This window comes from Psammomys obesus, unplaced genomic scaffold (assembly GCF_907164565.1).
Source record: "Psammomys obesus unplaced genomic scaffold, mPsaObe1.curated_primary_1811, whole genome shotgun sequence".
Lineage (NCBI taxonomy): Eukaryota > Metazoa > Chordata > Mammalia > Rodentia > Muridae > Psammomys > Psammomys obesus.
In genome coordinates, this window is record NW_026585609.1 from 4,572,503 (window position 1) to 4,589,529 (window position 17,027).

Consider the following 17,027-nt stretch of genomic DNA (forward strand, 5'->3'; position numbering starts at 1 on the left):
TGGGGTGGGCAATCATCACCAGTCCGGTTCAGTCTGATATGAATGTGTGTGCCATTGTCTGCAATAAAGGGTTCAGATGGGAAGATAAAACTCACATCTCGCTTCTGCAGGTGACAAAACCAAGGCTCAGAGAAACAAGACCCCTGACTCCAGGATGCTGACATGGGGGAGTCAGAACCAGAGTTTCTCTCCCTTTTCCAAGACTGCTGCAAATGGACAGGTTTCAGAGCAGGCAGAGGTTAGTGCAGAGCGCCTTCTCCAGCTGTCGCTTCTTAAACCCTTAAGCCCTTTAGGAAATATGTCCACACAAAAACATACCAGTGTCAGCAGCCGTCAGGGTGTGTGTGTGTGTGTGTGTGTGTGTGTGTGTGTGTGTGTGTGTATAACACTTTCAGAGGCTCATTGCAAAGGTGTGACCCTATGCAAGATTTATCTGGAGTTTATCTTTCTAATGTACCCTTCAAACAACTGGAAAAATCTTTTCAAGGTTTCAATATTGTTCTGTAAATTCTTAAGCAGGTATCAGCCTGCCTGTGTGCTGAAACAGAATTCTTGGGTAAGGGAAGGGAGTCTTGGTTTATTATGAATCCTCTGCATGGGCTCTAAGGGCAGTGTCTGGTCCTTCAGTCCTCTTGAAGGAATATATACCGGTTTCTCCTTTGATAACTACATCTTAAGAGCGACCTGCAGCAGGAGAATACAAGAAGTCCTAACTGGGGTAAACAACTCCACACTAACGGTTTCACAGAGCCCAACAGTTACCCTGAACACAAAGTGTTGGACATGGAAGGACTGAGACACCATGAATGCATCACCAAAACGATGACTACGAGCAGCAGTCCTTAATATTTTAAGGTTGTAGGCCCCTCTGAAAACTTGATAGAAGTCATAAATTCTCTCTCTGTAGCAAGAGTGGCATGTAAAGTACCCTCCATATGGAGTTCAGAGGTTTTGCCTTCTGAAATCTTTGCCTGAAGTACCTCAGTAACGTCTACTGTGGGATTTCCCTGAGCTCAGCTCAGGGAGAGCGCAACATTCCTGCCTGGTGTTACCTTCCCTCCTAGCGTGAGAAGTGGGTGGACTCAGTAGACCTCAAACCCACCTCTTCCAAGGGTTTTCGTTTGATTGCTTGGTTTGGTTTGTTATTCAAGGTAGGGCTTCTCTGTGTAACATCCCTGGATGTTCTGGAGCTCACTTTGCCGCAGAGATTCGCCTGCCTCTGCCTCCCGAGTGCTAGGACTCAAGGCATGAGCCGCCACCACCTGGCTTTTTTTTTTTAAATGTGTATGGGTGTTTTGTCTGCATGTTATCCTTGATGTAGGCGGTCATGTTTGTGAGACTTTATGGGTGCAGGTTCTGACATACTAGGAGACACGGTCTCACATCAAACTCCCAGACCTCCTGGCTTTTACAGTCTTCCCACATCCTCTTCTGCAATGTTCCCTGAGCCTTAGATGTGGGAGTGTTTTATAGATGTGCTCCTGGGGGACTGAGCTCCACAACTCTGCATTTTGATTGGTTGTGGCTTCTGTAATGGTCTCCGGTTGTTGCAAAGAGCAGTTTTCTTGATGAAGAATGAAGACTAACTAGACTTACCTGTAGGTGTAAGAGCAAACGTTTATAGATTGTTGTTAGTGATTATGCTGGTTTAGTGGTGGTTGTGGATTCTCCTGCAAGAACCATGGCTTCATTAGCACTGAGTAGTCAGTGAGGTGTTCAGTACCCGGCATCGGCTCCCTCTTGTTGAGCAGGTTGTAATGCCAATAAGAGGGTATTTTTATGTATAGTACAGCTATCCACTGTATTTAAAGAGTTCTCTTCTACCTACACAATATCTACCAATTTGTATAACAGCTCCATCTTGAGGTTTTATTAACTTTGCTAAGAGTAATTATGTATTGTTTTCCTCTTTCTTTGCTCATTCGTTTATGACTGCTGAGAAAGCCTTACTATATAGCCAGGTAGCCCAAGCTGACCTTGAAGCTGAGCTCATCTTGCCTCAGCCTCCTGAGTGCTAGATTTCGGATCTGTTTTAATTATGGTTGCTAGTACTCTGATGAAACATCATGACCAAAACAGCTTGGAAAGAAAAGGGTTGATTTGGCTGACATATCACAGTCCAACAAGGGAGCCACAGCAGGAATTCAAACAGGGAGGAAAATAACAAAACAAAACAAACAAACAAACAAATAAACTGGAGGTAAATGCAGATGCAGAGGTTATGGAGGGGTGCTGCTTACTGGCTTGCTCCTCATGGCTTGCTCAGCCTGTTTTCTTGTAGAACCCAGAGCAACGAACCCAGATGAGACACTATCAATAACGGGCTGGGCCCTCCCATGTCAATCATGATTAAGAAAAGACCCTTACTCACCTTACGGAGGTATTTTTCTCAGTTGGGGTTCCTTCTGCTCAGATGACTACAACTAGCCCGCACACACCCCACAATCCCACCGTTTCCCTCTTACATTTTTTCTAGGTTAGTCAGTCTGTTTTCTCACACCATATGACTGCCATGCCACAGGTCGTTCCAATTCTCCTTGCCCTAAGGACAAAACGTAGTCCCTGACAGTGATTTTCAAAATAGCCAAAGAACACGCGGCATATTTGGATAAAGAGAGAAGAAACACCATGTTTTTCTCCAGGTGACTTTGTGAAGGCAGCAATCACCAAGCATATTGGCGCAAATGCTGCTTATTGGAGCATTAGTATAAACGAGCATGCCTTGTTGGCTAGAGTCACGGGAGTGTGCTAGAGTAAGCGAAATGGAGGACACTGCAACTGTTTCCTCGAAGGGTTTGCATATGGCATTGGCAGCTTGTTCTGATTTAAATGTATTCACAAGCCATTCCTCAAATAACTGCAGTCAATTTTAGCATATATGTGATTGTCACAGCCTTCTGCACTAGATGATGAATTAATGAAGTTGAATTATCTTTTGCAGTCCGCATTCTTAGATATAACCAATGGCAGTTGTTTCTGTTTTGCTTTTGTTTATTTCATTCGAAGGTTCGTGGTGCAATACACAGCAACATCTTCAAGTTAGAACCAATAAATAAAGCTCTAAAAATCTGTCTGAAGACAAATTATTTAAATTTTAGCACCCAGCATATACATTTAACATTCATAATTTCTACTCAGTATTTCCTGCCAGCAAATTGTCCTATCAGGAAAAAAAAAAGGGGGGGGGAAGGTGTCAGGGCAGTACAGGAGCAGAAGTTAGTGATACACACTAAAGCCTGTACGAATTTATTACTACTGTTTGAGGGCTCCACTCCTCTCCCCAAGATGATAGCTTTTAGACACGTACACGCAGTTATTCAAAGCACACATGGCTATGGGGACCATCCCCCAGCACGTACACTCATGCGTCTCATGTCACATGGGCTGGCTCGCTCCACATGTGTCATTAATTGTCAAGAATGCTGCTCAGAGTTAGCTGATCGGAAGATAGGCAGTGCAAAGGAACAGGATTAGAGACAGCCCAGGGTTTCCTCTTCAAGTAGCTTTAAAACATTTTTTTCCTCTCTCTCTCTCCTCTCTCTCTCTCTCTCTCTCTCTCTCTCTCTCTCTCTCTCACTAACTTCCTTCCTGTTCTAACTGCCAGTACTCAGAAGTCAGAGTTGAGAGACAGAGGTACCCGGACAGACTGCAGAGACGTGACGCGAAGCCCGGAATGTAAGTTGAATGCCTGAGGTGGGGGAGGCTGCAGGTGGGCGCAGACTCATGCAAGAAATCTCAGAACCATGCTACTGCCCTTGCAGGGGAGCTGCTGCTGCTTTTAAGAAGGGCGGTTCTTCAGACCAAACCTCATGATAAGAAAGTGCTAAAGAGATTGCTGAAGCCTAAAAGGGGAAGTCGGAGCTGGGAATGGTAGACAAACCGGAGTGGGGAGGGCGGAGTACCCCGCTACCAGAATGTTCTAGAGAAGGGATGCCTGGAATTGGGGGGCAGCGGGCAGTTTCCTTGCTGGGCAGGAGCTGGACTTTGGCCCAGCTCAGGAACAGGAAAACTGTACCTCTGTACTGATATGGACTGAGTTGGTGGATGGAGGCTTGTGTTGGGGTGGAGATGTGCGGTTTCCTGTTTTTAAGCACACTTTAAAGAGACTGTTTGAAATGAGGGGGGAAATGGCTCGAGCTGTCAAACACTAGGCCATTAGGAGGGAACGGAGGATTAAATTCCTGCAGTGGGATGGGCAGAAAGATATTCACTGTTACTGCCAAATCCAAAACAGCCCTTTGCATCCAGGGGCAGTAAAGCCAACCCCGAAGATGCAGAGAGAGTTGCTGAAGGGAGAATCTAGGGGAATCTGAGTGGGCCCAACTACACACATGGTCAGTGGGCCTTCCAGCGGTCATGGCCTGAACAGCGGCCTCATTAGAAGTGCTTTAGATGGGACTTGACATGTTTTCCTCTCCTTCCTAGTCTTACCAGGCAGCATGTCCTAACCTCCCCCATCTGGGGTAGCTTGTGGCATGGTCTGAGAAATCCTGAGAAAATCTCACTGCAAGCAAAACAGGTAGACTACCCTTACAGGAAGAGTCTAACCGTCCCTTCACAAAGACACCAAGAGTCTTCCAAAGTCAGCGTTGGCAAGAAGAGGCCAACAGTGACCTGCTGGCTGGGAATTTGTCACCAGCAGGCATCATTCATCCTGTCATTTCTGTCTATGGCATTCCTAAGAGAGTCTCCCCGCCATTTTCAAATACAGTACGAGTTTAGTGTCAAAGCCAGCTTATTTTTTTTGTGGGTTTCTGATAGAACAACGATTCACCCTCCATCGGCACTGCCCACACTCAGGCAGTGAGAAACAACCACGGATAGCCGGCCTACACCTCATTGGTACCTTCCAGCTCTTGGAATTTGGAGAGCTTGGGGTCTGTCCCCAGGGGTCATGCTTCTCCCACTCTCACAGCTTTGTTTTCACTGGAAGCTCAGAACAGCAGAGTTAGTCTGAGGGGAGTTTCAGCTAGCAGGAAGGGAGAAGCCCTGTGGGGTGAAAGTTAAGCAGAGAGAAAAAGAGCCAGCATTGGCTCAGAGCCCTCTATGTGCCAAGCCTGGTGTTGAGACACATTTTCATACCGAGAGAATGGAGAAGACTATCAAAGAAGTGTTCAGCAGTATGCTGAAGTCATAGACTGGTACAATAAAAGAAATGATAGCTTTAGAAAATGTCCATGGGAGAAGTTTCCTCTAATCCCACATGTGTGCCTTTGTGGAGCAGCACCGCTGAGCTCATGTGGACTGTGTTGGTGTATGGTGGATTTGAACCCCACTTCCGCAGGGCTTCCGCAGGGGTCTGATAATCTAAGCTCATGTATCCGTGAAATTGTCTTACATGTCATGTTTTCTTAGTACATGTCATGTTTTGTTAGTTTAGAACCTTGGTGAATATGTTGAGTTACTCAAGTCTAGTTTGTTTTGTTTTGTTTTGTTTTTTTGCCAAGTCATGGCTTCCAGAGCTCAGTAGTCTTAGAAGAATATTTAAAGTGGTATTTGAGAAAGAAGAGTGTCACACGGACAGGTGGGAAAGCGTAGTAATTCCTACTCTTATCTCCTTCTGCACCACAGGAGGAAAAAAAAAAAAAACTAAAAACAAAAATTCAGGGCTGGAAGAGCATGCTAGGAATGTGCAGGCAGGAAATAATAGGCTGTTTCCCTTAGGAAGGAGAAAGGTGAAACTGTTTCTTGGTGGGAGTGGTGGCACAGACTTAATGACAGCCTTTGGGGGGCAGAGGCAGGAGATCTCTGTGAGTTCCAGGTCAGCCAGGGCCACATAGTGAGACCTGTCTTTTTTAAAAAGGGTGGGAGGGTGTAAAAATGAGAGAGAGAGATATCGTTTTAGAACTTTGTTCCTGGACAGATAATAACCTTCGTTGCATCCTACAAGATGGGCTCTTTCAATCACCAGCTTGGATCCTCTCATCCAGTTTTTGGAGCCTGGGATGACTCATGCAGCTGACTTGGTAGAAAATGGACTTGAAATGCCCAGAAATGGCCAAATCTTTCATGTGGCTAGAAATACTGAAGGACAAGGGGAGACCCCAGAGGCAACCAAAAGGCCTTATAGATGCCTCGGCAGATAAACTGGGATCTCCTGAGACCAGGCGGCAGCAAAGCCAGCAGAGCCTTGATTGGCTGTGAAATGTGCAGTTTTCAGAAAGAACTCAACTCTGTGCTACTGTCAGAAATCCCCTGCTCCTGTCCCGCCCCCACTCCACACAACTCTCCCAAGTAATGGCTCTTCAACTTAGTGACTCACGCATGTGGAATAAGACCCCAGTCAGCCCAGCCTGAGCCAGAGGCGGTTTCTCCATCAACTGTTCTCTGCAGCCACTGACTCATCCAGAGTGAGCCCTGGTTTCAGTCAGGCCAAGGATAAAAACAGAAAATCTAAAATTAAATGGTTAATGTGAGGTTAACACATTCAAAAGAAATATATTAGTTATTGTTCCATTTTTTTCAACTGATTCCATTTATAAATAATTCTCACAAGTTTCTAAACTTCAAGTCTCTTCCTTACTCTTCAGAGAAAGACTGCTCAGTGAAGAGGAAGGACGACATGATTGGTTTATACCCAGGGGAGAGCATTTGCTACTTAGGCAGTTACGTCCCACCAAACACATAGTGTCAGGACCAGAAAGGAAGATAAAGAAAGGAATTGATGTTTATTGAACATCTGCTGGCCAGTACAGCCTACGCTCATGTTTTCTTGAACGTCTCATGGCCGTGAGGAAGGCTCGTTTTCCCTACATCTCTGGTGGATGTGAATGGCTTGTGTATGTCCTGTAAGAAGCCGGTTGCAGAGTCAGGCATTGCACCCCTGGCCCGCCACCTTCCTTACAGCCCATGTTTTATCAAACCTGAAGGGCACTTTGCTAAATTAACCTGGGGCGGGATTTATTTCCCACAAACGTAAGCTTTCGTTTTTATGGCCATCAACGCAGATGAATCTACATTAATAGACATTTGCATACTGGCCTGAGGTTAAGTTTTATTTACTATTTTCTCCTGGTGTTTTTTTTTTTTTTTTTTTTTTTGGTTATTTTTTGTTTGTTTGTTTGTTTGGTTTGTTTTGTTTTTCTGCAACAAGTAGCTCACATTGTCTCCTTCACAGTGTCTGATGATCCCTTTCAGTAGTTCATGGGACAAGCCAAATGTGTAATTGCTATGTTCTGACTCAGAATAGTTCTATTTGCAAATGTTTTAATGATACTTTTGTGATGGAAAAGGGTTTAGGTAAAAGCGATTTATAGTGGGGGGTAAGTAAGTTATGTAAAATGTAGCACCTTCGGGAAAGAGATACGAAATTTAAATAATTAGACACCGATATTCTTCTCTCATATACACAAAGGAGGGGAGGGAGCTCACAGCAAATCAGCTGTCACATGACTGCAATCAGTGAGCTGCTGTGGAGAAGGGCTGGAGACAGTGAATCATCCAAAGACTGTGTGCCCTAGACTCCCACCTCTCAAGATAAAGAAAGTAGGGTCCTCAAGGCTGAAACGTGTGCCCAAGAGTCCACTGCCAGAAAGCCAGAACCAACCACTGCATGTAATGGGGGGGGGTTGTTCATAAGGAGAAAATCACCCCCACATGGGATAGATCTTACAACCAGCCATGCACGAGGCACAGATATCACCTGATGTCTCTGCTTCTCAATAGCCAGCATTTTGGGTGGATAATTATGGTGTTGACTTTTAGCTTCAGTCTCAGTGATCTAGCAGGTTCTGGAGGGGAGATCCCTCTGAAGCAATCAGCTGGACTGGGTGCACCCAGAAGTTACAGGCTCAAGGTCATGTTTAGCCTCAGACGTGGTCATAGACGATGATGAGATTATGAAGAGATGGGTCCATAAATCTATGAACTAACAGGATAAAGAATCAGGTCTTTACTCTTTTCCTCTTTGGACTAAAGGCCATGATGTTTGTCGTGTTTTTAAGGGGTTATTTTGTTTTATGTGCATGTTTATGCGCGTACCACAGAAGAAAGAAGAGGGAGTTGGATCTCCAAAATTAGAGTTACAGATGGTTGTGATAAAGGAAGATAAAGAAGATAAAGAAAGGAATTGATGCCATGTGGGTGCTGGGAATCGAACCTGGGTCCCCTGGAAGATCAGGTGATACTCTAAACCACTGGATCACCTCCCCAGGCCCTGCATATTGGATTTTTCCTTTAGAGTTCTGTCATCTCCAAAACATGAAGAACCACCAATCAAAGCAGCTAGACCCTGTCAGCGTGACTAAAGTCCAACTTCTATCCCCTCCCTGGCTCTGACCAGCAACTTAAATGTCAATATGCTCTGAAGTGGAGGGCCTGTGACCTGTAGGAGCTCAGCAACAAGCTGGGACTTTCATGTTGCTTTAAAGGTTTCGATGGAGAATTGCCTGTCCAGTTATTTTGTGCTTATTGCCATAATAATTGTCTTTGGATCATATGGTCTCCTATCTTTTTTCTTATGTTGTAATCACATCAGGTCACTGTAATATGGCTCTGAGTCGCCTGCTCTCACTGCGGCAGCTCTGTCCACCACACATGGTCCTCTGCTCTTCAACTTCTTTAAAAACTTTTCCCTGTTTTATGAAGTATTCATAAGTTTTCAATTAATTATGAAAATTTGAACAATAATCCAGGTTTAATAATAAGATTAAAACTCAGATGATGGAAGGATTGATTTGGCAATGCTTGCACAGATAGAAGTTTGCAAGTCTTATGTCAGCCTTTCTCTTTTTCTCTCTTCCCATCCCCCTCCCTCTCTCTCTCTTTCTCCCTCTTTCTCTTACTCTTTTCAAGAATTGGAATCTGAGGCTGAAGAATTACAGCTCTTGGAAGCTAATGAGATCATTTTGAACTAATGACAGGGTATAATGATACCGCCTAACAGGCTCTCAGGAGTGAACTGTTAGAAGCGAGGGATCCATTCCAAAGGGCTCTTTTCTGTGAACTGAGCTGCACTTGTCCATGCAAACAACTTGATGCTCAGTGGGACTGGTTATGGACCCTCTGTTACTGTTAGTTATCCGTTAGGCTGCTATGGCCACCAGATAAAAATCTGCCTCAGCTGATTTGTCTGATCTGGCTTGTTCCTCATCAGTTCATTAAAGATTGTGCTTAAATTACTTCCAAATCACAGCGTCCATCCACTGCATCCTTCTTTATTTTTCCTGCTGGTTCATTCTACTTTTTCTCTGCATGCTGATCTAAGTATGAGCTGGGTAAGTAATTATGCCTTCCCTGCTGATCTCTGGAGTCTTGGCTGCTGATCTCTGGAATCTTGGCTTTGGGTGATGCCAGTGGTTCAAGTGAGACAAGGGTTATCATAGGAACTGGCCCACATGCCTCCTTTCTGTGTAGGAAGTGGACCTGGGCATTGCAATGTGGCTTTCCAAGATATGGCTTTGGAGTTTGGTTTGATGTTTTGCTGGAAGACGAATGAAGCAGACCGATGTTTCTTTCTCTCCCTCCATTTCAACCTTTCCTTCCTTCATCCCCTCTCCATATCCCACCATTTCTCTTTCTTATGTTCCATTAAATTTGCCTTCATTTTCAAATTAGTTTTCTTCTTAATGCATTAATAACATTGAAACACAGAACCACAATCAAATTAGGCTATAAACTTCCTCATCCTCAGAGAATTCACAGAGGTTCAGTGTTCCTGTGGATAATATGCGATAGAGAATGTCTTGTAGGTTTGTGACATGGGAAATGGAGGCTTTGCCTGTGGGCAAGAAGAGAGGAGAAGCTGACAGCCTTGCCCAGGCTTCTCCCAGGCAGCATTGCCTCCAGCCACACCTTGAAGTTCAGAGCTGTGTAATGAGGAACCTGTCTCTTAACCCTCAGATCTCAGGTTTCCCAGTGGTTGAATGATAAGTTGGACAACTTTACCTATTAACTTTGGGCTCTTAAAACCTGTATCTATAGAGACTTGTCAACAACACTAGATTTCCTCCTAAGTTTTGTATATACAAGTCAAGTAAATGTAGGTATTAATTAGAGAATGAATGTTCGATGGTCCACCCAGATGAGTCTTTGTGGGTGTGTCCAACTTTATGACACTGTTACACAATGCGGTCACACATAAACTTCATGCTCAAGAGTCATGACATCAAGGTAAAAAAGTTTCAAAAAAAAAAGTCTCATAATATTTTAAGGTTATGATTTTGTGTTAGGCCACACTCATACTTAACATGCAGTGTGTAGAGAGGTTAAAGTCCCTGGAAATATAGAAAAATACAGCAAGGACTCAGAGAGGAAGGAAGGTTGGCAGAAAGCCCCTAATAACAAATTTGCATTTATGAGTTTGCCTAGAGAAATTTGAGCCCTTTGCTGTTTGGTAGCATGTCAAAAGAACGCAAAGTAGAGAGTGAAATCAATCAATCAGTCAATGGAAATTATAAAATTCAGAGCTACATAAGTGTTATGGGGTAGGAGTGGGCACTCAAGGAGAACCTAGAACCTAGGGCCTGCCCTCAAGGCGTGGTTAACGGTGTGGAATGGGGCCCATTCATACATCCCAGGCAGGCATCAGAGGTCTGCTTTCCCCAGGGTTCACCTTTAAGGTCTTACAGACAGTCAAGGGAAGAATAAGTTAATGAGAAGACACCAGCCATTCGACCACAGATGCTCTACCTCTGTCCATATGTCACCATAACTCAGACTATGCACTCTGGGAACAGCAATGGAACAAAGCTAGAATGATAGGGCATTGGGATTCTTTATGCCGTTTCTTCGTTGTAGTGTATTGCTCACAAGCAAGCTATTTATTCCTATCGTTTTATTTCTATAAAGGAAAATTAGAACAAGTCAGAGGACTGGCTGGAAATACAATGTATTTTATAAAACGTGTTGAGGAACAATTTGAAAATTACTGATGAGTACAGATATCCCTAATAAGGCAAGGCTGGAACCCATAGCAACCCATGGGCTAATGGACCACCATCCTCTCTCTGAAGTAAAGAGACATCAAGATGACTGAGAAGGAGGCCCAGCCACAGCTGGAGGAGGGGGACGATGACCTGGACAGCAAGCTCAATTACAAGCCCCCTCCTCAGAAGTCCCTGAAGGAGCTGCAGGAGATGGATAAAGATGATGAGAGTCTAGCCAAGTACAAGAAAACGCTGCTGGGAGATGGTCCCGTGGTGGCAGGTGTGTGTGGGGGGCGGGGGAGGGGTCAGGGAGACATGCGTTGATGTCACCCACAGCCAGCAGCAACGGGATATGGTTAGGCGGGTGAGGCACCATTTGTACATGCTGCCTTAGGTTGTGGGCTGTATAATTAAGTCTCCTTTGGAAACTGAGAGTCAGACAAAAAGTACCCAGAGGGAGCACTTAGAATTTCAGACTACAACTACACTGTATCCTGGTCTCTACCAGTTCCTGAATTTTCTTTTTCTCTGTTTCTTGGATGTTTCTTAACTATTCTTATTCTTATTTCTCTCTCTGTCTCTGTCTCTCTGTTTCTCTCTTTCTCTCTCTCTCTCTCTCTCTCTCTCTCTCTCTCTCTCTCACACACACACACACACCTACCAGAACAAGACATGGCAACGAGGCCTGAATAGACAATGTCTCAATATTTGAGACTTATAATTAAGATGAGCCTGTGTCTTAGTTAATGGCGGGGAGAAAGGGGCTTATTTGGCTTATGCTGTCACAATCACGCTCCATCACTGAAAGAACTTGAGACTAGGAACTAAAGGCAAGAACCTGGAGACAGAAATTGAAGCCAAGGCCAAGAGGGGTGCTGCTGACTGGCTTGCTCCCCATGGCTTGTTCAGCCTGCTTTCTTATAGCACCCATAACCACTAGCCCAGCGGAAACATAATGAGGCAGGCACTGTCTCAAGTGAAGGTCACCCTTTCAAATTGACTCTAGCTTGTGTCAAATTGACATAAAAGTAGCCAACCCAGTCTGCAAATGCCTGATAGAAAATCACAATTCTGCCATTTCTGTAGAGGTCAATACCAAGCATAGTGAACCTGCCATTCTGTTTCTATGGCTACGCCCCATTGAGATGCCATTTTGTCTTTATATTCTCTTCCCTCATCCACAACTTGAAACACACACACACACACACACACACACACACACACACACCCTTCCCATGTGCTTATCTTTTCTTTTGAACCCTGCAGACCCAACAGTCCCCAATGTGACTGTTACCCGCCTCAGCCTTGTGTGTGACAGTGCACCAGGACCAATCACCATGGACCTTACTGGTAAGTGAACACATCTGTACTGTTCAGAGGGGTCTAAACCGTCACAGGGAAAGCCTAGTCTTGGCTCCCAACCCCCACTGGAGAAAACTAGGAAGGTGTCCTGGAGACGGGCGTGCGGAGACCAGTTCATAAACCATCGCTCTCCCCACTGCCTACAGTGTTTCATACAAAACACAGCTCTTGGCCTAATGTAACGGAACAGTGAGTTGTACACCTTCTCTGTGTGTGTGTTTGTGCACTACTCTGATTCTGTATTCATTCATGTATGTGTGAAGAGTGCATATGTGTGCAAGCATGTGGAGGCCAGAAGTTAACCTCAGGTGTCTGCTTACTGGCTTGTTCAGTCTGTTTTCTTATAGCACCCAGGACCACTGGCCCAGGGCAAACACCATCCATCTGCAGCTGGGCCCTCCTACAGCAACTAGCCGTCAAGAAAATGCCCTCAGGAATCACTTGCTTGAGCTAGTCTGCCTGGCCAGTGACTCCCAGGCATCCACCTGCCCCCCTCTCTCCAGAGCTACTATGCCCAGTTTTATTGGGGGGGGGGGATCATTTAGTTCTGAATTTTAAACTGTGGGTTCAGAAGGCCAAACTCGGGTTCTCATGCTTGCCTGGCAAGTGTCTGATTGACCGAGCTATCTCTTCATCCTCCAGTCATTCCCTTTTGACGGTTAGTTCTATGACATTTGCTTCAGATCTGTGTCTCCACACGGCAACAGAAGAAACAGCTACTCTTCTAGGAAACGCTGTGGACGGAAATGTTGAGACGCACGCTGTGCATGGCTACACTTGCAGTAATATATGGTCTGAACGCCAATGAAATGCTAATCTTATCCCAGTTAAGGCCGTAGCAGGAAGGGGAGGAAACCCCAGCACCTTCTAAATAACGATAGACATCCCTTTCTCAGCGCATTCAAAGCTTAAAACTCTGTTCTTAAACAATTTCTCCTACCAGAACAAAACAAAACAAAAAGGGTTTACTTCACCTTTTGTGACTAATAGCCAAGAAGCTTTCCTGAGGCAGGTGTGGAGGAGGGCAGAGACTGGGAAGGTGGGGAAGTAAGGACGTGTTGGGGATGAGGAAAGGGTCACGAATCAGGAGCATCAAAGGTAGACCTACGAGGGGAAATCTGTCGCCAAGTTCAAAGCCTTCCGGAAGCCCAAGAGAAGCACAGCTCTAGAGCAGTAAGGCCAGCGGCAGGAGCTTCCTCTCACAGGGCATGTGCACTTTACCTTATATGGATTTTTCTGTCAAGGGGAGGAAATCAGGGCCTGAGAAGGCAGGCTTCCTGTTCAACTGAGAATCAGTAGAGCAGACACCACATAGGCACACGTGTGCGGACCCACTCTGCAGCCGCTCTCCAGAACAGAAACCAGCTTCCTCTTACCCAGAGGCAGCCCTCTCCCAACACTCACCTGTGTCCTGTGGCCAGGTACAACCGTCAGTTTGCTAAAGTGGGTGTGCCAGTGGTGAGGGCGTGTCCTGAGGGAATGAGGACACTGCAGGGAAGCTTGGTCCCCTCTTCTCAGCAGAGAAAACCTGAATCTGATTTCCTGCTCTAAGGAAACTCCTGGGCTGAAACCACCACGTAACAGTGTTTAGGAAACAAAACAGTTACCGAAGCTGTGCACACACATATACATACATGCACGAGCTGAGCCATACAAGAGTATGTGGAGGAAAGACTAAACCATCACAGCCTTTCTAAGCAGGGTGCAAGAACTAAAAGGCAGATCTCAGGATTATGAACCCTAAGCTGTTGCAATTGGAATGCTCTTCCTTAAGGAAAATGACATGACATTATAAATGCAAGTCCAATAAATTCAAAGCGAATGCTCATTGAAATAATTATAAAAATTAAAAGCAGTTTTAAATCTAGAAAATATCTAGATTTAAATTTTCAATTATTAATTGATAATATTAATCACATGAATTGATGGAGGGGAAACTTGTTGAAAGCCTATCAATTCTTTGAAGGCCAATAGCTGATGCTCTTACTTTTTTTTCCTCTTATTTCTTTGAGAGAAATCATGATGTTTTTATCCAGCTATAGATGTGCATAGAGGTTTTCAATAGAAAGAATATTAACTCACTTTCCTCTAGGGTATTTGATTGACTGACCCTTTTTTTTTTTTCTATTGACAATAATAAAATACAGTTATCTTCATGAGTACCGATTGGAAGTTAGAGAAAAAAGAGATCTATCTTCACAACTAATTATAAAGTTTGTATATTTTTGTAGGAAAATCCGTTACTGTACTGCTGTGTTTCTTTAACAATTGAGCTGTAAGATTTCAGCCAGTGTAGGTGTGTGTGTGAACACTGATCTCACATGGTATCTGAATTAACATCCTTATTAATCATGTAACCCAGATGTGCCCAGCAGAAGACACTGAATCTTAGCTTTCATTCTTTATGTAGCAGCTCCTGGGGATATTAACTTTCTAAATCCTCCTCTACAGGTGATCTCGAAGCCCTCAAAAAGGAAACATTTGTGCTAAAGGAAGGTATTGACTACAGGGTCAAAATTAACTTCAAAGTAAGTATCTCCCAAGTGCGTTCTTAACTTCACTATAATCCATTTCTTGCGTCATTGTGTTGATGTTCTGTTGTTATCACTGTGGTTTTGGGTGGTCGTTGTCTCTGTCCTTCCTTTCCCAGCTTGGGTCTGGAATAACCTGTTTCCATTCCTGAGCTCTTCCTGTGGAGATCCACCCTCACTTCCTGCCTTTCCCCAACCAGAACTCCTCAGCCTCTCCATCCATCCTCACCCTCTCTCAGAATTCCTGACACTGGCATCCAGGAGGCACACACGACTGTTCACAATTCAACCCAAGCACCCAGAGGCAGGCTAAAATTGTGTGCGCCTTCCTTCCACTATTCCACACAACTTTGTATATGGTGGGTGTTTATGGATGTACGTTAAGAAGTAGACAAATAAATGATTCAATGAATAGGGAAAGAGAACAGGATACAACTGCTCAGTTATCATGCAGATGCAGGAACAGTGGTTACAAAGTGGCTAGGAATTTCAGTGGCAATTGTGGAGCAAGTGACCAGATAATAGCAAAACTAAACAAGGCATAAGCTCACAGCTCTTGAATAGGCATACATCCCAATGAGCAACTACAGTTCCCAGAAAAATAACCTTGAATTTGAAAGCAAATAAGTACTGTTTTGCATTTCAGGGCTTGTTTGCCTTGGCTGTCACTTGTTCTAGCTTGGTCATGTTCTCCAGGGCTCCACCAAGGAAGACTCCATCTGTCCTCTCTGTTTGTACGCTGGGCCCACCTTTCTCCTGGGTGCAGGATATGATTCAAGGTGGCTAGACAGCCACCCTCTACCACACACTAAAATGCCTAAAGTCTTTTCATCCTGTAAATATTTGTCGCCACCTACACAACCATTACTTGAACTGTGGATGGCTTTGCTTTCTGGCACAGTTTTTTTGCTAGAGCACCTAGGGTTTTGGGAAAGCCTCATATCCAAAATGCATAGAACGACTCCACAGCAGTCTGGCATTTAATCAGTTATACCACTGTGCTGTCAGCTGAGAAAACTCGTGTTTGCAAGTGAAACCCAACCAGTAGATTTTGACTGACTAAGAAGATGACGACGAGGGGAGGCCCATGAATATTGGTGAGTCTAGAGCTGTCTGGGTTGCACATCAAGGCGCCAAGAGACCGCCGAGTCAAACCCACTTCTGAGGTTTGCCCTGGTCTCCACCGAGGTTAAGACCATTCTGAAGCCAAGTAAAGCTGAATCAGCCTGCACTGTGCCCCAGCTTGGAGCTACACTTAGAAGGTACCCAGATCACAATAAGGAGTGATAAATCTTTACTGACATTTCTTGACAAACATTCAAGGAAACTGCACTTACAATACCAGCTACCTCCAACCCTCCAGCGTTCTGTTTCTCTCAGTGTTCTTTTTCTTATCCCAAAATTGGTAACACCTCAGGACCCTGAACGAGGGTGATTCTTGGGGTCCCTACCCCCTTTACTCTGCCTCTTAAGGGCATAAGTTATCTCTGACTTCCACTGCCTTCAATTTCATTCCTTTTGCCAAAACTTCTTGGTTTGTGGGTGGGGTTAGGAGGGAAATCCAGTAGAGGGGGGCGTGGACAGAAGAGGATATTATACAAATATTCATATTTTTTTGCCCTAAATATGTTTCTATTAAATGGTCTTCTGTGGAGCACCATTCACCCAGTAGATGCCGTGTTTTAAAATTCTACTTGCTGCTAGACTGCCTTTTCTGCTATTTGGTCTCTATCCACCTGAGCTGACAATGTTCCACTGGGCCCAATGGTCAGGCTGTAGACTCATACAAAGATACATTCATTCCTCCCATCCCTATGAATTAATTATGAGCATTAGAGTAATTAGTAAGTGTGGGCTTCATTTTTGTCACTGTCTCTTCAATGAAGCTGTTTCCGTTCTAGATGCTTTTGGTTGCTTTCTCAGACATGCTAACCCAGACAGTTTAGAATCTAAGCTGATAATGTTCACTTTTGGGCTATTTTCACCATCAGGAGAATGAAGGATAGCCCTAGCAGTTTGGCTTTAAGAATTGTACCCACCACGTGTACAGAGAGCCATAATTGCTGATGGGGAAAATTATTGAGGATGCTTCAGTTCTCCTGCTGTTGAACGTTTTCCAATCCCTAATGACTCAATGTCCTCTTTAACTTGTTTATATAGACATGACCACTTTGAAAAATTAGCAGACAGCCCACTTCAGGCCCAGGTACAATGAGTCATGGAAAACAAAATGCTGGGCAATGCTGTCTGCAATTCCATTCCCTCCTGG

The 17,027-nt window shown here is 44.5% G+C and overlaps 1 protein-coding gene across 1 annotated transcript in view; it reads left to right on the top strand.

Annotated features, from left to right (window-relative positions):
- The first annotated feature begins 3,471 nt into the window (after window positions 1-3,471).
- Arhgdib (Rho GDP dissociation inhibitor beta) overlaps window positions 3,472-17,027 on the top strand; it is a 17,553-nt gene continuing 3,997 nt past the window's right edge. Inside the window, exons 1-4 of the mRNA XM_055611661.1 lie at window positions 3,472-3,675; window positions 10,953-11,145; window positions 12,132-12,215; window positions 14,679-14,755. Coding sequence (XP_055467636.1) covers window positions 10,968-11,145; window positions 12,132-12,215; window positions 14,679-14,755 — 339 coding nt within the window. The 5' untranslated portion in view covers window positions 3,472-3,675; window positions 10,953-10,967. The remainder of the gene's footprint in view (window positions 3,676-10,952; window positions 11,146-12,131; window positions 12,216-14,678; window positions 14,756-17,027) is intronic.